Source organism: Rhinopithecus bieti, unplaced genomic scaffold, assembly GCF_001698545.2.
Source record: "Rhinopithecus bieti isolate Rb0 unplaced genomic scaffold, ASM169854v2 scaffold_3316, whole genome shotgun sequence".
NCBI lineage: Eukaryota > Metazoa > Chordata > Mammalia > Primates > Cercopithecidae > Rhinopithecus > Rhinopithecus bieti.
Window position 1 is genome coordinate 2,960,596 of NW_016804424.1, and position 24,226 is coordinate 2,984,821.

The window sequence follows — 24,226 nt, forward strand, 5'->3', positions numbered from 1 at the left end:
TGTGTACCCTCCATTGTGTCTAAGAAGTAAATAATTTGCTTTTGATTTTACAGTCATAGATGGAAGGGGCTTGTCTTGTCTTTACTTTGGATTGTGGACTTTTGAGTTAATGCTGAAGGTAATAAAAACTTTGGGGGACTGCTGGGAAGGCATGTTTGGTTTTGAAATGTGAGGCCATGAAATTTGAGAGAGGCCAGGAATTATATGGTTTGGCTCTATCACCACCCAAATCTCATTTTCAATAATTCCCACCTGTCATGGGATGAACCCAGTGGGAGGTAATTGAATCATGGGGGTGGGTTTTTCCCATGCTATTCTTGTGATAGTGAATAATCTTGTGAGATCTGATGGTTTAATAAAGGGGAGTTCCCCTATACAATCTCTCTTGCTTGCTGACATGTAAGATGTGACTTTACTTCTCCTTTGCCTTCTGTTACTTGTGAGATCTCCCCAGCCATGTGGAACTGTTAGTCCATTAAACCTCTTTTTCTTTATAAATTACTCAGTCTTGGGTATTTCTTCATAGAGGTATAAAAATGGAAAAATACAAGACCTGTAGTAATTTTTTATTTCAATAATTGTACTTTTCATCTCTGGAATTTTGACTCTTTATTAATATTTCTATCTCTATTGATATTCTCATTTGATGAGATATTGTCATCATACCTTTGTCTATGTCTTCAGGCCTAGTTTGCTTTAATTCTTTAAACAAATTTGAAGTCTTTGTCTTCTATGTCTAGCATCTTGGCCCTTTAGAGGCAATTTCAATTGCTCATTTTATTTTCCTGTGGATGAATTCCACCATCCTGTTTCTTTGTATATCTTGTATTTTTTTATGGACATTTTAGATAATTTTTGCAGCACTCTTCGCACTGATCCCTTCCCTCCATGTTAAGGATGTATTTTTGTTGCCATCTAGCTATTTATTTTTTAAATGAAATGGCTGGATAATTTAAGTGACTCTTTCACTTGAAGTGTGCGGCCTCAATGTTGCTCCTTATAGGGAACATAGTCACTCTTGGACAATAGTGGTTTTAGCACAGCCCTCTTTGACTGCCTTTTCCTGATATTTTTGTTAAGCTGTCTACTTCTGAAATAGAGCTTTGTTGGAAGTGGGCCTGTACTAATTATCAACTGTGTACTTGATTGCTTTTGACAAAAGGCGCTCAGATTATGAGGCTTTTACTGACACAAAGAGTGTCCCTCTTAGCTACCTCTTTATCTGGTTCGCTCTAGATAGGAAGTTTCTGTTTAGTCAATGATTCGCTTGTTTTCTGTCTTAATTATGATAACAACAGCCTCTCACTTACTTGCTTACCGTTAAAATCTCTACTGTTTGAGAGTGAACTTAGGCTAAAACTTCTTCACACTGTGTCTCAAATAAAGTGTTTCCTTGGGGGAACATTGAAGATCTCTCTTCTTGAGGCCTGCCTCTGTCTCTGGGCAAAATCTCTGTGCCACTGCTCAGAGATAAAGGTAACTACAGTTGTCTACTTCTCTCAAAGTAACACCCAGATTCATAGGCAGGGTCCTGGGTTGGGGTAGTAGCCCCTATTATTCTCCGATTATCTTTCCTGGAATGGAGTCAACACTCCACAATTGAGATGAGGCAAGGGAAAATTAAAATTACAGTATTATTGGCCTTCTGCACTTAGGGTACATCTTCTTTTCTACGAGTGGGGCTACATAGTGGAGGAAAACTCCAGGTCTCTAATTTGCTTTTAACTAGAATAGAACTTTTGCACATAGAGATGAGGACAGGAGAAATGCTGTGGACTGCCATTCCCAAGGAGAAATCATAAGCCTACATTTGACACTGGAGAGACATGTAGTCCTATGTTCTTGGCTACAATTACCCAAGGTAAGAATTCTGTTACTCTAAACTGGGACAGGGACAGAAAGGAGCAGGTCATGGCTCACATGCCATTGACTCTCACTATTCTTATCATTTGTAGTAGGTTTTCTTGAATAAATGGTTTTGCATGGGTTATATGCCCTTAGTTCACTTTGCAGATATTTTTAATGTTTTTAAAATAATTTTCACCAGTTATAGGTGTGTCACTGGGAGATGGTCCACAGAACTCCTCATACCACCATTGCACAACTCTGCATTCTACTATTCTTTCTTGACTAATTTATGGCAGCAGCATCTTTATTGCTTTTCATTTCCACTCTTGGCCTTTTGAGTCCATTCTCAGCAAAGCAGCTACAGTGATCCTGTTAACATGTAATTTATGTTCTGTCACATTTTGTCTCAAAGCCCTCTAAGCTAACTTAAGACAGCTCACAAGCCCCTAGCAACTGGCCCCTTGTTTCGCATGCTGTAAGCTCCCCTCTGGCTTTTTTAATGATTCGCACTTGGATGTTTTCAGTGTGCCTCCAATCCTGTAGTTGCTACTTACTCCCTGATGACTACAGTCAATCTGCACCGTTGCCATTCTTGTGTCATGCTTTTTCTTCTGATTTGGTGACTCTCACCTTGACTTCAAGGTTCCCCTGATCTTCCTACAAATTGATGCTGAGCTGCTTCCATCATGGCTGTACAGTCCTTGAATTTGGAAGAGTGTTTATCTTCCTACCATTTTTCATATATATAGTATAAAAATACTATATGTATTAGTCTGTTCTCCCACTGCTAGAAATACTTGAGACTGGGGAATTTATAAAGAAAAGAGATTCAATTGGCTCATGGTTCTGCAGGCTTTATAAGAAGCCTAACAGCTTCTGCTTCTGGAGAGGTCCCAGGAAGCTTCTAATTATGGTAGAAGGCAAAGTTGGTAGTGAGATGTCTTCACATGGTGGGAGCAGAAGCAAGGATGGGGGAGGTGCTACACACTTTCAAATAACCATATCTGGAGAGAATTCACTCACTATTGCAAGGACAGTGCCAAGAAGGATAGTGTTAAGCCATTCATAAGAATTGTGATCTCATTATCCAATCACCTCCTACCAGGCTCCATCTCCACCACTGGAGATTACAATTCAACATACAATTTGGTGAGGACACAGATCCAAATGATATCACCATATATACACTTTTAAGAACAAATTATAAAAGCCAGGATAAAAGAATATTTTAGTAACATTATCTTGTGTCAATTCAAACTTTAACTTTTCCATATCAAAAAGCTGTTTGGGGAGAGTATGACTTTCATCTGTTTTTCACAAAATAAGTAAGTTACTTATCTTCTAGTCTTATCTTCCATTTCCTCTTGTCCTTGCTTCCCAAGGATGAGATCATTTTTATTTTATCTCATTTTCTAATATACCTCAATCCGTGTAATTTATTTTGCTAATACTATGTGCCAAAGTTGCCATGCTGCTTTTACATTTAAGCCTCATGATAGATGTGCATTTGGGATTACTAATAATTTCTCCTGAAATGCTAACATTTCTGGACTGGGCATTCAAATTAAATTTAATTTAAATTAAATCCATTGTGGTTTTATAATTATTTTTATAGAATCTGTTATATTTGGGATTTTTTGAAACAGTATTTTTAAGTCATAAAACAGCATAGGCAAAACAAAAAATAAGTTTAAAAAAACAAATAATAACAAAATATTACTAGAATTTCCCTGGAAGACAGAGCAGTGAAAATTTGCTTAATGTTTAGAAAATGGAATATGTGAATGATCTTGAATATAGTTAATCCCCTTTATCACAAATTTGTGATAAATAAAACAGTCTTAGGGAGGAAGAAAATAAAAGCACAGTGGGAAAAATTACAGAACATCAGCTAGTAAGGTTGAAACTCATTTATATGAGTGGTTAAATAATTTCGTTACTGCATGTAGAACACTTATTTACGGATGGCGTTTTATAGCAACTTAAAAGTATTCTTCTATATCCATGTAGTTAATAGAAATATCTCTTCGTCATTATGTCTGTTAATTAGCTTTGCTGTTGATGTTAAATATGCATACATGTATTATGTTATTCAGTATAGAATATAATATTACAATGAATGAGTTAGCCATTTGTCACTTAAAAACTTCAGCATTTGAGTTATTTATTGTTTTATTCATTTCAGTGAACAACTTCCTAAAACAAAAAACTTACTGCTTTTAAATTAACAAATGCGTGCCAGGCATCACATCACATTAACATAGACTAAGTTTTCATCGTTCACAAAGACTAAGTTTTCATTGTTAATATGAGTGATTTCACTGCACTGTGCTCCTGATGTGTTCTTGGAATCTGCTGATATTATAAGGACTATTTGCTCCTAAACTATGTTCCTAGAATTTTTGAGCTCATGTGTCTACTTTTTCTTCTTTCTCAGTCTCCTGGTCCAAGTTTGTAAGATTGGTAACTTTCTCTTGCAGCCATTGCCATGTTATTTGATTCTAGTAGCCAGATTCTCACTTCAGTGAAACAAAGTGATCAAACTAGATGACCATCAGAGCTCCTGATACTTCTAAAAGTATACAAATCTAAGTCGTTCTGAGTTTGGAAATCAGATGGAGAAAGCTTCTCAGGCTTGTTTCTAAAGTGATATTGAAAGGTCTCAGTTTTACAAATGAGAAAACAGAGCCCTAGAACTTGTTTATGTGACTTCTGCATAGTCACACAAAGAACGCACAAGTGGCCATGTGGTTCCAGTTGTACCACGCAGCACTGCAAAGTAAGAGCTGATGGTCTCTGGGAGAAATGGACAAGGCCTTCCCACACACACAAAAAATGAGCCATCTTGTGTGCCTGGTTTTCTTAAAGCCTTTTTCGGTCATAGCACAGGTAATTAAAGTAACTTATGAGTGACCTTTGAATAGATGAGTAATTGTTGAAAAACTTGCTCACCTTTAGGTGTTGAGATGTTATTACATAAAGCTTAGATTAGCATGGAAAATTGAGGTGTATAAATGGCATAATGATTCACATATTGAATAACAGGAAAAAATATTTTTATTTCTCTTTCTTTAGATACCCATTGGCATTAGATAAGGTTTTTATCCATTTTACAAGTAGGATATTGTTTTAAAAATTTCTTAACTGGCTTATTCTAGCAGTCTCCAAGGTTCTCATCAATTCCTATTTCCACCAAACTTACAACATAAAGGATAGCATGAACCTTTTGCTTGCAAATTAGAATTGGTATTTCATTAGCTTTTAATATTCATACTGCTTAGCAATAGATTTAGAGAAAAATGGCTTTTCTTGTCATGTGTTTTATCATGGTAAGTCCTTGACTTGCTGGTCTGGTATTGGCAGGTAGATGAAAGAATTTTCCTTAGACAGAAAATCTCTACAATACATATTTATCTATTTGATTTTCCTAGCAGATGGCAATAGCAGACCCTCCCACCCCCCAAAATTGCTTTTTTCACTGCAACATCTTTTTCTTGTCAAGCAGTGTTTTGCTTCTGAACACATTTAACCTCAAAGACATAAATGTCCCCTACAGAATGCAATTCAATATCGAGCAGCAATAATTGAAAAATGAACTATTTATATCACTCAAAATTCATTAACATAAATCTATCAAGATTTACATCTGTCTGTTCTGGATACCTTGTTATTATTATTTTTGGTAAGTAGAAAGCCTTAGTAAGTATAAAGCCTTAAAAATCATTCTTTCTGCTTTCCTTGATCATTCTATAGTCTTATGCTTTTAAATAATGTTCTAAGATTAACTAGAAGAACTCCAATTCTTTTCAAATACTGATACATGAAAATTATAACATAGGTTTTCCCCCAGGAGGTAGGCTGATAGCTAGTTAATGTACTTGGGGATATTTAATTTACTTGCTTAAGCAAATTAGTATTTTCTACAACTATTATTTCACTTATTCAGAACAATGGTCTGTGCACAAAATACAAAAGAAGTCATGTTTTTCAGAAGAAAACAAAATTTTAGCTACTTTTATACATAAAGGATACTTCCTGTGTGATATGAGTTCACATTACATGAGTCATTACTTAGCTGCTCAGTGTAGAAGTCAAACCCTTGTATTTGGCTTCGGACCAATCTTGGATCAAGTTCTGTCTTTGACAATTATTATATGGAGAACCTTGACAAATTACTTAAAATTCTTGTGCTTTAATTTTCAAGTATGTAAAATAAGTATGCCAGTAGTTCCTACCCCACAGGTTTTTATGAGGATTGGATATTGTGTGTACATGTTTATGTATACATAATTCTTAGCAAAGTATTTGACATATAAGTTTTTCAAAAGTATTTGTCACCTTTATCATTATGGTTATCATCACTTTTACCATATTTCTTCAAGAAGCATGCTATCATTCCTTTTGAAATAAGTGGTTGATGATGCATGAAAGAGCCAAATAAATTTTTCAAGGTTGTGTAATATTCAAGGTGGAAACAGAAACAAGACATTCTAATTTGCTTTGCAATTCTCCATCTATCCATAACTCCATACTGAAAATGGTCACAAGTATTTAATAATGAAGAAAACTAATATCTTAACAAACGTTCCAAGAAAAGAACATGGAGGTAAAATTGTCTTTTTAAAAGTAAAAAAATTAAAGAAATCACTCATGTGCATGTGAACACATGAATCTTTGAAATTATTGTTTTCCAATTATGTCCAAGAATTTACACTTTCAGTGTGAAAACTACCTCCCTCCTTTCATTTGTCAGTCCTTTGTTTTTGCTTGTTTCTTCCTTTCTTCCTTTCAACTTTCAACTCTTTTATTCCCTCCTTCTCCCCTTCTTTTCTTTCTTCACTTCCTTTCTTCCTTTCCTCAACAGATAATGAATATGCATTATCTGCTGAGCACCTTACTTGACACTAGGGATGCCAAAATGATCGAGATGCTGAGATTTTACTTACTTAGTTGATGGGAGAGGGGAGAAAGCATGAAGAGTAATAAAGTGGCATTTTAGGTTTTTGAGAGAAATGTACAGAACACAATACAGCCACAAAAGAGACACAGTTTTGTTATAAGGGCAAGAAAAAAATGAACAACTGAGTTGATAACGTTTGTGAAAAATGAGTAGGTGGGCATGAAGCAGAAAGCAAGAGGGGAACCCTTATACAGAGGGAGCCATAGCAGAATGAGCACAAGACTATGCCCAATTAATGCACTCCTCTAGTAAAATCCACGTAGGTTTAGCAACAACCTATCTATGCTTTGGGAACTACTGCCTGTGGGATTTGGCCTGCAGTCTCTTAGTGTGTGGTTGGTGTGCTAAGAGTAAGTTTTACATTTTTTAAAGAGTTGTAAGTATCAAACAAAGAAAGGAAATGTGTGACAGAGGCAGTATGTTGCTGGCAAAACTTTACCAAACCTTAACTTACACACGGTTCTGAAGATACTATATAAAATTGGAATCATAATGATGAACAGTAGTTCATGAATTCTTAGCTAATGCACATTTTCATCAGTTACTATTGGTGACCTACTATACCCTTAGAAATATGAAATTTATGGACAATAAAATCTTATTTCCAGTATTCTTGCCTTAATGAACCTTGGAAAGGTGGATAAAATGTTGAAGAAAGAAATAATAAATTGATTTGGCTCTAGAGGAAGCTGTGTGTTGGGAATTAGGAGAAGATGGGATCAAGTAGCTCATGTGGTCCAGAATGTGGAGGAACTTTTTATCCTAGGTGTTGGAGCTTCAGGTACCCTAAATCGAACGTATAAACGACCTTTGCTTAGAGCTCTACATTTGAAATAACAATTTTCCAGTTTCTCATCTCACCTCCCCGTGTTCCTAACGAATATATTATAATTTATTGCTCTCCTAGAATCTTCTAAATCAGTATTCTTCATATTTTGTACATAGGAAGCAGACTGCTTAGTAAACAGGGAATTTGATTCCATATTTTTACCTTCTTGTTTCAGGCTACAGATGTCTTAAATCCTTGGGCATCACTTCTAAATGTATACCCAATGCCAATGTTTACTTTCTTCCTCACTCAATAAAGCCAAAGTTTGCTTGTGGAGCCAAACCATCCAGTTAAAAGAATAAATTTCTCAGCTTTTATTTTAGGTAGTGGGCATTGAACACTGTTTTGCCCAGTCAGATGAAAGCACAACTTACAGTATGGAGCTTTCAGGAAAACTTCAGAAAAAAGGAGGCTAGGTATTGCTGGGGCTCTGCCCTTCTGCCCTTAGCTTTTGTTTCTTTCTCTAACCTGCTATATGTTCCCATTGGCTGGAACTAAAGTATTCATCATAAAACTGTGGAGCAAATGCCAAGAGAATCCTCACTTTTGGCAATCTTAAACTGCTGAACCAGTACTAGCAACCACTACTCTACAGGTTCCCCATTACATGACAGAAAAAAATAAGAATAAAACTCCTATGCTTTTCAATTTACTGTTTTTGGCATTGTTCCTTTTGTGGTACAAAGGCTGGACCCATTCCCTATCCGATGTCATGCTCTAATGCTTTCCCTTAGAGTTTTTCTCTTAAATTATTTTGAGATTTGCTTATATTCAAGTTGTTCCCATTGTCTAGAATTTGCAGACCCTCAAAGGAATATTTATATAGAATAATATCCTAAAATATAATATTTTAATACTTTCTAAAAAGTATTGATAGTGAGAGTTATTAATTATTAGATAACAATTTTGTTATTGGATTCTTGAAGTGGTCAATAATAGCATAATTAGCTCTCAAAAAATTTAATTTCACTGTTTCAGTGATCACCCTTGTTTTGAATGATTAAATGTGAAATAATTAAGAGCCAACGTTTTCAATGATTTTTTAAACATTATTATTTACCGCTTTTGTTTTATTATTATTATTTAACTACTCTACTAAATATGACTATTTAAATTGGATAATCCCTCCAAACTACTAGTTAAAACATCTCTTTCTCTCTCTTTTTTCTTTTCTCTTTTGCATTTTGGAGTTTGAAAAATTATTTTCGTCTGATGGTGTCCTTTCTACTTTATCTATAGTAGCTGAACATTTTCAGCATTCCGTGATTTTTTTAAGTAGTTGACACTGCAGTTCTCTGCAGTCTTTTCTGCAGTAACTTGAGCAATATTCAAATATAAGAAATTGTTTCCAAATATGTTTACGGTGGAGAGAATTAAAGCTGGTTAAGAACATAGGAGAATTGGGGTTTTTAATGTAAACTTGTTTAGGGATGAAAACTGTATTGATGACCTTATTTCCAAATATGATATCACTTCAACAGGATAGCAAAATGAAAATGTAATAATTTGTAAGATTTTAGTTTGAAATGTGTGAACATGTCTACAGAAAAATATAATTATTTAATAATCTATATGGTCGGTTACTCAAGTAAATGAAATCATTCATGTAATTCTTTGAGTATATAGATACCATTTATTAATAGGAACCTACTTTGGGACTCATGAAATTTAACCTGCTTTGCCTGGTAGTAAAGGTTACACAAAATTGCAAATTATCATTATTTTAAGTAAGAGAAGGCACAGGATGTCATAAAAGGACAAAACGTAATAACACTTTGTATTTGGGGGGCGGGGGAGGGAAGTGACAATCAGAGGGATGGCTCATGCATATACCAAATGTTTAAAACATCTTCCCATAAATGTGTTAAGCTGACATTAAGTTGGGAAAATGCCTCCTAAGGGAAATCTCAGCTTGAAACAAAAATAATATTTTAAAAAATTCCATTGCTAAGAGAAAGTAGTAGTTTATGCTAATCTACTCTTTCTGCAAAGTGATGTCTTTGAATTAATGATTCTAACCCATCAGCTGCTATTTATAATTGTAGAAGGATCCAAAAAGTTTGGAAATATGTTCGTAATCAGAAAATGAAGCACACTGTAGACAGCTTTGAAAAGGACAGTTATCCCTCTTCCACTTGTCTTCTTCACATACACAGGCATCCGCAGCTATTCCACTGAACTCAATGCTTTACTCCATGAAAATGTGCAATCAGATTGAAGATTTTTTAAAGCCTAATATTTTGTTTGTGTGCTGCATATGAATACTTGAAGTACTAAGAATGAAGAGAAATATGCCAAGATATTTACATGTAGTAGTTACTTAAGACGAAATTACAGAAGGTCACATTGTGAAAATTTTATGATTTATATTAAGCAAAATTATTTTGAGTAACTTGTTCTTCCACATTTCTGCCTACAGTACTATAGAAATGATGTAATAATGGGCTGAATAATACCATTCTTATTTCCACCTGACTTAATACCTGGAAGAATTATGAATGTTATTATTTAGTCCAGGTTAATGGCACTATTAGAAACTTAATATTTAACACCTGTAACTTTTCTCTTGCTTCTAAATTAAATCTAAAAACATCTCTCTATGTAACACAGGCCTGCAATTAAGGGAGCAGGGCTAAAATGAAGTTCTGCGTTTCTCAGGCTATCATGATACATCTTTGTTGTCCCTCACTCTTCTTGGGCACTTGCTTTCCTCCTTATTCAACCTCTTTCAAGAGACAATCATAATAAGCATTCATTCCTTTACACATGCTCTGAATTTCTTTACACCTTTCTTTTGATCTTACTTCCCTATAAAGCCTCAACCCTGGTTAAATCCAGGTTGACACCAAGTTTATGCCTATACTACTGAAAATAAATCTATCTTGGACCAGTGTTTAAGTGTTCTCACTTTAAAACCTGGCCATAGACCCCAAGGGGACCCTCAGTGGTGCCCAGACGTTGCATTACAAGTTTTATTTTATTCATAATCCTACTCTTCTATATCATTTCCTCTCTCTTCAAACTACCACACAAATTGTCTCATCCCTACTCTCAGCTGATGATCTTGTTTCTTATTTCAATGAAAAAAAAAATCAACCCACAAAGAAAACCTTTCACATACTCCTCTTATTACAACTGCCACTTCAATACAATGATAACAAAATAAAAATAAAATAGTAACCACAGTTTTAAGTATGTGAAAATATCTACAGAAAAAATGTAATCATCATAACAATGTTTATATAAGAAAACCTAGAAGATCTGTACCCATTCCTTCTCTTCAGTGTTGCTGCATTGCACAGCCTCTGGAAAAGCATGGTAAATGTGAATGGTGCCCACTGGAGTTGTTCAGTGAAAAATTTTCAAAGCTATTTGAAGCAACTCTGCCCCTTGACATCATCTCTTGCTAATCTCCCCCTTTGCTAACTCTGCTGCAAAAACAATGGAATCCTTGCTATTCCTCAGAAATGACCAGGCTTTATCTGTGCTGTTTCCTCTGCCTGGAATAGTTTTCCTCAAATTGTCTGTATAGCTCAATCCATCACAACTTTTTGCCTTAACTCAAAATACTACCTTCTCCATTAGATGATGGCTGAGTAATCTATTTAATTTTGCAACCCATACCCCTTGATTCCACTCTATATTTCTGCTTTATTTTTCTCCATATTTCTAATCACCTTCTAATATATTACACACTTTACTTACTTCTTTGTATGACCTTGGACTCACCCTGCTAATATGTAAGCTCCCTGAAGGCAGGCATTTTGCTGTTTTCTTCAGTGCTGTATCCTCACTGTTAATAAAATTAATTAATAAGCTATGTGCTGCACATTTTGATTGTCAATAAAGTAAGACTTCGGAACACAAAATTTAGCAAAGCAAGTGCCAAATCAACAGAAATGGCACGTTTTATATAATGTGAATGAAAATTTGCTGGTTTTTCCGTTAGTCCCCTTTAAGCAGCAAAGTAGACCTTCAGCAGGGTCAAGAATATTAAAGGGATGTGTCTCAATTGACCAAAATAGCTCTACTTAGGATTGGAAAGTTCAAGACTGTAGAGGCAATGCCATTTCTATGCTATTTCTTTTTTCAAAAGAAAAATCCATTTGTAACACAGAGTCCTCCAGAGATTTATCACCATTTGCTAGGCTTCAGTCCAAAAAGTGTCAAGACTGACCTAGCCAATTTCCAGGGTCACATAGTCATTACTTTTATCACTTATGAAAACAAGAAGACAATTTCAGTCCCCTAAACACAGTGGAAAATCAATGATTCTAGGATCATTTTCAAAGTTGACAATATGAATCCAAGTCCTTATTAAAAGGAGAAATAGATAATGAGATTTATTCTCTTTAGCACCAGTGTCACTCCCTAGAAGTTGTGCATTTAGGAGGAGAAATCAGTACTTTCAGTTCAACAAGGTACTGTTTAATGCATTATCTCTTTACTACAAGTGCATTACTTTATGCGGTCATTATTTTATTTTTTCCTTTTCACACTAATTTATTAAACACCTATGATGTGTTTCTTTAATAATATTTTTAATTCCTTTAAAATTATTTATTAAATGCCAACAATGTACCAAGTACTATGCTAAGCACTGGGGATATATTATCCCAAATATATTGTGGGCTGGTTTTACAAGTCATATTTCCTGGATCACAAACATAGGATCATAAAAATAGAGAAAATACCATTTGCTGGTTCTTCCCCCTCTTTATATTGACACCTTCATTCACTTTTCAAGTTTCTGCCCAGCAATTTGTGTAAAGTCTAGGAAATGATTCCTATATGTTTATGAGCCAAATCCTCTGCACCTCCATTTTTTTTTTTTTTTTTTTTTTTTTTTTTTTTTTTTTTTTTTTTTTTTTTTTTTTGAGGGAGTTTCATTCTAGTTGCCCAGGCTGGAGAGCAATGGCACGATCTCGGCTCATCGCAACCTCTGCCTGCCGGGTTCAAGTGATTCTCCTGCTTCAGTCTACCAAGTAGCTGGGATTACAGGCATGTGCCACCACGCTCAGCTAATTTTGTGTTTTTAGTAGAGACAGGGTTTCTCCATGTTGGCCAGGCTGGTCTCGAATTCACGACCTCACGTGATCTGTCTGCCTTGGCCTCAAAACGTGCAGGATTACAGGCGTGTGCCACTGCGCCCAGCTGTCCTCTTTATTCTCTGGCCCTCTGTGGTGTGTCAGGTCTCCTGAAAAGTAGCTGTCAGTGCCTGACCAAAAATGCAGCACCAGGATGCTTCTTATGCTCACCTATCGTTTCTTCTACCTCTGCATGTGAAGCTTTCGGCTGTTTGCCCGTTTTTTAAAGATGTGGTTATCTTCACAAAGGAGCACTACAATGCATGCTGGCACCAAGGTGCTGTGATAATCAAAATCAATCCATTGGAGCAGTGTTCTTTCAAGAAAATCTGTCCCCTTTTGTGAAGTTACCTACATTGTATGCTTTCACCATAGTGTTCATCAGTGTTCCTAGGATCTAAGATAGATTTCCTAGAAACTATTTGCAGCATATCAAGTGCCAGAAGATTAGAAGTGATAATGACAATTGCAGAGGATTTAATAAGAAGACTATTTACAAAGGAATAAGTAGGGTATAGAGAAATGCTTAAGTAGTATCCTAAGACTAAACACAGTGCAGATGGAGAGCTATGAAATTCCAAAGTTTGAAGGGGCAGAGGGGAGAAAAGATCACCAGGCTGGAGATGGAGAGAGTTATATGTGATGTGGGATTGGGGACACTTTGACAGTTGTTTTAACCTTTGATTGAAGGAGTCTGACAACTTTAGATGGCATTGCATAAGAAGATTTAATAGAACAAATATCCCAGCCTCACTCTTTCTTCTGTCTGATCTCCTACTAGGATTCTCCATTTGCCAGACTCAACTGGAAGCAAGAAAGCAAGAGAACCCCTTGAAACAGTTCACACACTCTGGCCCCTAAGTTATACAGCAGGGTGGAAAGAGGTGGCAGTGGTAACGGACAGGCCACTCTTATTCCAGATTTTAGCTCTGCTCCATCTCTGTGGAATATATTTTGGAATATACATTCCAAATAGGAATATATTTTGCTGTCGGTCTAAATCTCCTGTCTGCTTCAATACTTAGCTAAAGTTTGTGGTCCTTGTGCTTGCATTTCCCAAAGTTGATATTTTTCCCAAAATGATCTATGTACCTTTTCTCAAGAAATTAACACTTAAATAGAGTTCATGGCTTCGTAGCCACTATTTCAAGCAGAGGAATTATTAACTCATCTATTCCCCCCAACTATGTAATCCCCTAATATTATTAACCTGATTTACAGATGAGAAATTTGAGGCACAAAAAAATAAATCTCTCAAGGTCATACAACTAATAAGTGGCAAAGCCAAAATTCAAATCCAGCCAACCAGCCTCCAGACTCCAAGCTCTAGTACTCTGTTTGGAATAATAAATATTTTATTATATACTTAAAATAGTCTATATAATTATGTGAAAAAGGAAATAATCTCTCTACACGAAGAGGTTAGGTTCTATTGGCAGAGATACTCAAATGTAATAAAGTTTTAATATAGAGATATTCATATAAGACTATAAGGGCCCAAATCTACCTAACCAACCTCAGTCTAGGGTGGGAGAAAAGAATCAGAGAATGTACCCAAGAGGAAATCATTACTGATATTTGGAGGGCAAAGTTTAGTAATTTGTACTTTAACCTGAACACAACAAGGAACCACTGGATGAGTTAATGTTGGTGGATTACATAATTAGGTTATTACTTTTAAAATACCATTCTGAGGGTAAAAGTGCAGATATGAATTGTAGTGTAAATATACCATTTAAAAATTATTTGTATATGTCAATGTGTATTTAGGTGTATGAATGAATACTTATTTGTCCTGTTTTTATGATTTAAGCTTATTATTAAACATTCAAACATTTTTATATGAATTTTATGGGAAATACATGGGATCTAGTAATGTTATCTTTTAAGGTTATCCTTAGCATATACATGTATTATATAATATAATTTCTATCATATAAATTATATTATAAAATATATGTAAATATTATATATAAGTATATATAAGTATATTCAAATTATGTATATATATATCAATTCTACTCTGAAACTAAAACAAACTGATATAAACAAACTGATTCAAGAATTCAAGATACTCATTTTTTTCGTAATAATCATTGACCAGGAGTACTTTATTCCTTTCCATATTTTATGAGATTATGACCTTGTTTGGAATACTTTTGATTCTGAAGTTCACATTTATTAACTGTTATTTAAAATCCATTACAAAAATCATTATTTGAAGCATCAATACTAATTTCCATTTGATTATTTTGGGTATCGGAAAAATTTACCAACATAAAGTCAGTGGGTCAAAAACTTGCTTGTGCAGCCATATCACTAGAAATATGACTGTAACACAAGCAGTAATTATCCACATTCCATTCTTATCAAAAGCTTCCTAGACACAATTTATTATGTTCAATTGCATTTATCCAATTACTAATAATAGCCCGAGGAAGATTAAAATTGTAGTCCCCTAGATATAAATTTCTTATTTTAATTTCAATATCTATTAAAGAAATGTTAGTAGGATGAAGACTTCAACCTCTATAGATGTTTGTGTCAAGGATATCATTCTTTTCTGCTAGGAAAATGCTTAGAAGTTAAAATTAATAATATATTTTTTAAAAACTTAAATAATCTTAGGTTAAAATTCAACCAAAATTAAGACACTTCTATCTGATTTCAACAATTGTCTCCAGGTGTCAAACTTCATGAAGGTAGAAGCCCTATCTTAGACCCAGTGTATCCCCAGTACTTAGCAAAGTGATTGACAGAAGTCATGAACTGAAAAACAATTATTTCAAATGTAGTTGAACTTAATTGTTTTGATGTGCATTTGGTATTTTTCATTTAAATGACTGTAGTCTCCTATTTTCTATACGGTATTCACTGGCTACTCAATACATGACACTTAACATTCACATACGTTACGTAATAGTATCCAGCTAGCAAAATAGGTATTTACTATGTTAATCAACTTTACAGGATAAGTATTGAGCAGTGTTTTACCAATTTTTTCCTCTGTTTTCTTAGAATTTAAACCAATAGACATCTCACAAGAAGCTCCTAAATCTTTTTATACTTATTAGAAATAGGCAAAGATCAGCTCTAGCAGTCAGGTTTCCAAGCGTTTAAAGTGACATGAGCCACTTTAAGTTATTTTAAACAAGAAGACTTTATTTAATGATTTCAGTGCTTCCAAAATCTTTGGAAGGACTCGTGGAGCAGATTCTATGCTGTACTCTGCAGGGACTCTCAGAACCATATAGAACAGGAGCTCTGTTAAAAACAATAAGTCTCTGCCACTGCCCTGAAAATGGGCACCAAATACTGCTGGAAAAAACCTGCTTATTTGCAAGAACTTGCTGCCAGCAACAGAAGCCAGGAGCTGGATTTAGGATTTAGGATTTGACTTCCTACTGCCTTCTGACACTGGTCCTGAGTACTTCTAATAGGCTGAAACTCATTTTCATAAAAAATGATAGCTGCAGAGGAGTCTGAGAAATGTAGACTTTGTTTTATAACCTCTCCAAGGGGGAAAAAAAAAGTGAACAGGAGATCCAGTTTAGAAACATGCATATTAAAATCAATTCTCTTTTGTAAGTCAAGTGTCTTCATTCATACTTTGAGGAGGGGAGGGGTCACAGTAGAAGCATCTTAGTGAAAAAGCCAAAGCAAAGACGATGAATCTAGACAACTTGGGTAGAAGTATAGCTCTGACACTTGTGAATATAAGCCAGCTGTATGCCTTCTCTGAGCCTCTGTTTCCACATTTTAGAGGAGCATCCAGTCCTCCTCATAGAATGATTATGAGACTCATATTAGACATAAATGTAAAAGTACTTCATAAATATTGACACAGACATGAAGCAGGAAAATACTAGGTAGAAGAAGGAGGTTCCGAACAAGGGCCACACCCTCAAGCCTGGGACCACGGCGCAAAGTGAGAACATGCATTCCTGTTTTCCCACTTGAATGTTGTTTTTTGGCCTGCCCGGCACCCCATCCTGTACCCATAAAAACCCCAGGCTCTACTGGCAGAGGGGCAGCAGAGCCGGAGAGCCGCTGAGCGGCAAAGCAGAGCACCAGAAGAGAGAAGAGAAAAAGCAGCTGGATGCCAGAGAGTAGCAGTTTGATTTCAGAGGGCCAGCTTGACAGCAGGACTCTGGAGAAGTGTTCGGCCACGGATAAACAATAAAATCCCCCACATTCACCACCCTTCAATTCCTTCATGCGACCTGATTCTTCCTCGACACTGGACAAGAACTTGGGTACCAAGAGGGTGGGTGCAAAAGGCTGTCACCTGACCTTCCACTGAGCTGTTAAGCCATCCATGGACGGCAAAGCTAAAAGAGCGCACTGCAACTATCCTGCCGGTGCCCAGAAACACTCATGCCGGCCCCTGCACCTGCTCATTCACCTGCATGCTCCCCGTCCTGTGAGGAATTGAGAGCTGTGGGCTGAGTACACGAGCCAACCCAAGGGGACTATCCCATTTCAATATCAGGTACTAAGCAATTAAAAGAAGATATGATCAGTAGGAGTTATCAAGGGAAAATTAAATGACGTTATATTTCAGTTGCTGTTACAGCTTCAGTGCTAAATACATTTTATTTTATTCTAGTTTTTGAAAAATGGTGATCTTTTTTATATAGTAAGTTACTGCAATGTCTCATTTCACAACCAACTGGGATTTAATGGACTGGAAACATTAGATCAAGTTAAACCCCTCTAAATATTTGTGATATCATGTCTTATTGTAGTATAGACTCCATAGATCCTATAAGAGACATTGTTCTAATAAATAATTAAAGCCATATTTGAATTTATTTGTTTTCTGTCATTTATGTGTCTATTTTTATAAAGTCTCGAGTGCTTCCTATATTTACATTGGAAGGCTTTTCAAATTTTGTAATTTTTGTGATCTTGTGGAGGTATGGTGCTTGGTTGATTTTCTAGTTGGTCAAGTCTCTGCGAAGTAGATTTTAAGCCCTGGACAGTAAAGAATAGAAGCTTCTCGGTCAGTAAGCCCCATGACAACAGCTAAAGAGTTGCTAGGGAATTACTTCTCACTTTGTGTTGTCATTTAGATTGAAAAAGCATGAACTCCTAATTATGTAGTGTGATTTACTATTTTGATTGAGCTCCAGTTGCCAGTGTGATAAGACGACCTTATAACAGTATAACACTGGACCCCTAGAAATCAATAAATATAGTAGAATATTTTTACTGCCCCTCCTCCCTACTCACCAAATCAGTCGCTTTTTACCTTTTGTTTTTTATGAAAGTTCTTCAATTAATTTTATTACTTATCAAAAGTGAAACGTCTCTCTTTTTTTTTTTTTTCCTGAGGGATATAGTTGTTTGATATTTCAATACTTTTGCTGATTTTATTTTCATTGTTTTGTATCTAGGACACTCACATAATCTATCTAACCTTCTAGGCCCCAAATTTAGAGTAAAATTTATACAGTTGTAGAGAATGAGGACTAACAAAGTGATTACTAAAGACTATTAGGATTTGTACACTGTTGATTTTGTCACTTTTCACATTGTGGGACAAGTTTTATAAAACCTCAGTATGAATCACTTGAGAGAGTAAAAAGGAGAATAACAGGTTTGATTCCCTTTTCTTGTGAATCAGGAGCACCTCTCTAGGCACATTTATACAAATTCTATTTACCAGACAGAGCTCTGAGTTTGGACATGTTTGTCTCTAGATTTTTCTCATAAAGTACATTTCTGTCTCACACCCAATGCATCCACAAGGATGCTGGAGGATTGCTTATCCTCAAAACACATTGTGATCACTCATTGGGGAGCATGGAACAAACCTGAGAGAACTAAGGCTGTCCCAGTACATGTCCCTTAATGATATCAGGGTAACAACTGTTGCCTGTCCTCTCTGGTAGTTTCCAAGTACTTTTATTACTGGACTTTTCCAGCTTTGCCTTGTATTGGAAACACAAGTGCTAGGAAGAAGCATTTTTCTTCTGCACAGATCAAGAAATGAAATTTTCCCCAGTGTCTAGCAAAAGACTCTAGCTCATTTTACAGCATTGATTTCATTATTCAGTCTTCTACAGAGTCATTTACTGTAATAGATGTTAGAAAACACCCATAGTCTTGAAGAAAGAGAGGTAACTTTGGCTATACAATGAGGGTCATTACATGAAAGGAAGAATGTTGGAGACTTGTGAAAAATTTAGGGTTCATCTTCTGAGCTGAGTATAGTGTATGACTAAGGCATTGTAGATATGTGATCCATTCGCTATTTGCTTATTATACCAGACTGAATTCTTTTCCTATGCTGGGTACCATGTAATAGAAAATATAAATGGCAATTGTCAAGTCAACACTTTTGTGTTCTGTTTATTGATTCAATCAGCTTTCATATATGACTGTGCATTGTCATTTATAACCTCAATTGATGACATTCAATCCTACAAGGAGTCTTTTAAAGCAGATAAGCATTTAAAGGGAGGGATATAAAGAAGCAGAAATTAGAAAACTGCAGATCTATTTTATGTACCTAGAAATATAATCCCATTCTTTGACAATTTTTTTTTATATTCTTGTTTAAATTTATACTTGTTTTCTTTTAGAGTTGACAGTTTACCCAGGAATCTCATAGTAAAGTGTAGGTTTTATAAAAATAAATTGAGTTGTTTAGGTTCAAAACCAAGGAGAAAATCTTAACCTTTACCTTTCCTTTACTCTGGATGTCTAAAACATCACTGGATCTTGTATGGTATTAATCTCTTGCCTTTGAATCTGACCATAAATGATTGAATTTAGTTACCTATCTTCACCTAATTGGCACCATAGAAGTAGTTTCCTAATGCATAGCCTTTATTCATTTTCTCCCCCTTACAGTTTATCTTACCATGTTGTCACTCAGAGCAGATCTTGGTCCTCCAGGCTCAGAGGGCTTCCTTATCTACCTTGTTGAAATCAAATTAATCCCAAATCCTTCGGTTTAAATGTAAAAGCTCACCACTTCATTATTCATACTTACCTTTCTGATTTTCTTCAACACCACACACACATACACACACAACACACACACACATGTATACACACATTCTATGCACTTTCATCCTTCATATTTGGGCGCTTCCTCAAATGACACCTTTCCCCACACCCCATATTTATCCAAGGAAAGGCTAATTTCACTTCTTATCTTCTCCCAAAACTTTACATATTCAAAATTTTAAATTAATCTCACCCACACACCACATGCCCAAAGTAATGACTATATCTGTTATGCCTTCAGAGTTCTATAAGATTATGAGCTGCTTGAAGATAAAACCTCTACCTTGCTGGATTTTTAATTCTCAAATTTAACATAGAGTTCAATGTATTCTAAATAGATGTTGGTGGAAATGATTTTCACTGAATTAATTGGCCATGTTCCATCATGATGTTGCTCTGGCTTTCTTTTAGGAACATGGAATACCAATCAACATGGGCTATGCTGTGGCCCCACATCACTCAGGGGTCTACCCGGTTCACATTCAGCTGTATGCAGCTTGGAAGAAGGTCTGGGGTATTCAAGTCACCAGCACTGAAGAATATCCACATCTGAAACCTGCCCGGTACAGAAAGGGCTTCATTCACAATAGCATCATGGTGAGCACAAAGGGCCATGTATATTAAAAGATGTTATTATCTACGTGTGGAATGAAAACAGAGGGCCCTTTCCTCTAAGGATGTAACCTCAAACCTCTTTTACATGATTATCAGAAATGACCAACATATCTCAATGGTGACTGGTTATGCATTAACACATCTTTTGGCTATAGGCTTGCTCCTAAGCTGTGGAGTGGCTTTGGCAAATCTAAAACAAGCTGAAACTAACAGGAATGAATTATGTATAGATTATCCACTGTAGTTTCAGTGTTGAAATTTTGCCCGGGGGTTTGTACTTTTCCTAGGAAATTTCTCATTATCTATTTGGTTGGGTGGTTTTACTGAGAGTTTTACAGGCAGAGTAAGGCTCCATGGATCAAGAAAACACCTCTCAAGTTGTTATTCTATCAACAGACAGAATGTAACAAAGAGCATCTGAGAGTTAAATTTATCCACTCAGTTTATTTTGGCTTTCAGACACTAAAAGTATCTAAGAATACTGCTCTTTTTTGTTTTTGTTTTTTTTGTCTTTTCCTTACATACTCCAAAAGGGAGGTATGTGTTTTCTTTTCAGATATAGTAATTGAAAAATAATAGGATGTAGGAATCCTATAAGTGACAATAAAACCAATTGGATTTTAGATGGCAATTTACAATCATTCATTTGTAAAAAAAAAATATATTACTCACTTTGAGATAAAATAGACTATTTTAAAACAAGTATCCCTACTTCTAGTGACTTAGATGATGTTTTCATAATTAGTTGCCAAGATCAGAGCATTGGTTTACAAACTGTTCTCACTCATTTAAATATTTACACCTTCCTAATTCATTATTCATATTGCTGTTAAATCCATCTATCATCTATCTATCTATCTATCTATCTATCTATCTATCTATCTATCTATGATTTATTTTTCTATCTAACCACTATCTGTGAGTAAAGCAACCGCACACACACATATCTAACCAGAGCTGACACACAATATTTATTAGTCGTGAAGCTTTATTTTATTGTAAATTGGTACCAGAAGGCCTGAAGAAGCCTCAAATTTAAGAAAAGCTATTGTCAATGCAAATAGTGACATTGATGGCCATAGAAATCCAGAAGGTATAAACAGAATTACTTACATAATTTCAAATCATAGTGAAAATACCTAAGTTTCTCTTTACCTTTCCTTTATCTTCTATATCCAAAACATCACTGCATCTTGTATGGCATTAATTCCTTGCCTTGAATGACCATTCAACATATTATGAAATAAAAGCATTCTTTTTAACCAATATTATGCGCATTTATTTATCTTAAATTTAAGATTAACCCTTATGATAATTAAGCAAATAATTAAAAAAAAACAACTCTAGGCAATTAGATGCGTTTGTCCATTAAATTACCAGTAGTTTGTTATTCAAAATATGGTTTTGGAATAAAATTACTTTTTTGCTTTCTTTATTAAACATTCATATTTACAGAAGAAACAACCACAAAATATACCAGAAGTAATCACTAAATAATTTGACTACTATGTGATAAAATTTAAATTCAGAGTGTAGTGAAAACAAAGCCAGCGTGGAAGGGGTTATGAAAACCAATTGTTTGAATCCCAGAACTTGAATACCTTTACAATGCAGGACTTGATTTTAGAAGCAAGGAGAGTGATGACCTAATGGCATGAAAGATGTAACCTTGGAGAATTTCCATCTTTGGATGAAATTAACCCTAAGAAGGCTCTGCATTTTCCGTAATCATTTAACATAACACAGGTGGTGGGTTAGATTTATAAAACCAACTGAAAATTATTTTACCTTTATTTTTTATGCCTTTGATATGGAAACTTCCTTAATATTTACAGAATTACACCAAACATCAACTTGTGATTATAATAAGATTTTGACTTTAGCAACCTAGAAAATCTAATAGGAAATTACAATTTGCAGATTCTAAAGTTATGAGATAGTGGTGACGTTCCTAATTAAATCATGTCCGTGTGCTGTTTTTCCCCTCTTTTACTCAGGTCCTCCCTCGACAGACTTGTGGGTTGTTCACTCACACTATTTTCTACAAAGAATATCCAGGAGGACCCCAAGAACTGGATAAAAGTATCAGAGGAGGTGAACTTTTTCTCACAATCCTTCTAAACCCAGTATGTATTCTATGCATGCATCTTACGATAAGATTAGCGTTTTCAAATGTGTTTTATTATCCTGTCTTTTAAACTAAATAATATTTATTTTCTTTATTTACAGTACATCTTACTGGTCATGCATTTAAATCTACATTAAAATACTTTTATTGATAACATTTGACTTTGGGGACTGATTTTTCAGTAGATTTGATTACAAAGTCAGGGTTTTTACTTTGTAATGTAGATAGTGAAAATGTATTTCTAGCAGTAAAGGAGTAGCGATGTTTTCCACTGTTAATTTTTTCAAGTTAGGTCTTTCAGCTTTATGAAGGTATAATTGAGAAATAAAAGTGTTTATTTTACAGTACAACATGATGCTTTGTTATATGTAGACATTGTGAAATAATTAAATCAACCTAATTAACATACTATCATCTCTCATTCTTACTATTTTTGTAACAAGAACATTTAAAATATTTATTATCTTAGCAATTTTTAAGTATACAATATGTTATTATTAACTATTAACTTATTCATCCCATCTAACTGGAACTTTGCTCCCTTGCACGAACTTTCCCCCAGCCACTGGCATCCTACTCTCTGGATCTATGAGTTCAACTTTTTTTCTTTTATTTTTGAGAGGGAGTCTCGCTCCGTAGCCCCGGCTGAAGTGCAGTGGCGAGATCTCGGCTCACGGCTAGCTCCGCCTCACACCATTCTCCTGCCTCAGCCTCCCGAGTAGCTGGGACTACAGGCGCTCGCCATCACGCCTCGCTAATTTTTTGTATTTTTAGTGGAGACGGGGTTTTACCGTGTTAGCCAGGATGGTCTCAATCTCCTGACCTCATGATCTGCCCGCCTCGGCCTCCCAAGAGTTCAACTTTTTTAGATCTTACATATAAGTGAGATCATGAAGTATTTGTCTTCCCGTTCCTGACTTACTCACTTTGCTATGTCCTCCTGGTTCATTTATGTTGTCACAAATGACAAGATTTGCTTCTTTTTTAAGGATGAATGATATTTTATTTTATATATAGATACATACATGTGCCACATTTTATTTATTAATTCATCTGTCAATTGACACATAGATTGATCATATTTAGGCTATTGTGAATAATGCTGCAATGAACATGAGAATGCAGATGTGTCTTGAACACACTAATTTCATTTCCTTTGGCTACATTCCCAGTAAAGGGATTGTTGGATCATATGGTAGTTTTTAAGGAATCTCTATAGTATTTTCCATAATAGATGAAGTAATTTATATTTCTACCAACGGTGGTCAAATGTTCCCCTTTCTCCACATCTTCGCCAACTTTGTTATCTTCAATCTTTTTGATAATATTCATTTTAACAGGTATGAGGTGATATTTCATTATGGTTTTAATTTGTATTTCTCTGATGATGAATGATGTTAGGATTTTTTCATATACCTGTTGGTCATTTGTATGACTTCCTTTGAGAAATATCTTTTCAAATATTTTGCCCATTTTTGAGGGAAGTTATTCCTTTTCTTACTATTGAGTTGTTTGAGTTCCTGATATGTATTTTGGATATTAAGCATTTGCAGATATATGGTTTTAAATATTTTCTCTCATTCCATAGGTTGTCTTTTCAGTCTATTATTTATGTTCGTTGCTGTGCAAAAGCTTTTTAGTTAAGCTAAAAAAGCTTTTTTCTTAATGCAATCCCATTTGTTTATTTTGCTTCTGTTGTCTGGGCTTTGGGATTTATATACCAAAAAAAAAAAAAAAAA

General features: G+C 35.1%; 1 protein-coding gene across 1 annotated transcript in view; it reads left to right on the top strand.

The window, feature by feature from the left end:
* LOC108527087 (bifunctional heparan sulfate N-deacetylase/N-sulfotransferase 4) overlaps positions 1-24,226 on the top strand; it is a 306,322-nt gene that overhangs the window by 164,698 nt on the left and 117,398 nt on the right. The window contains exons 5-6 of the mRNA XM_017868251.1: positions 20,156-20,341; positions 22,357-22,485. Of these exons, the coding sequence (XP_017723740.1) occupies positions 20,156-20,341; positions 22,357-22,485 (315 nt within the window). The remainder of the gene's footprint in view (positions 1-20,155; positions 20,342-22,356; positions 22,486-24,226) is intronic.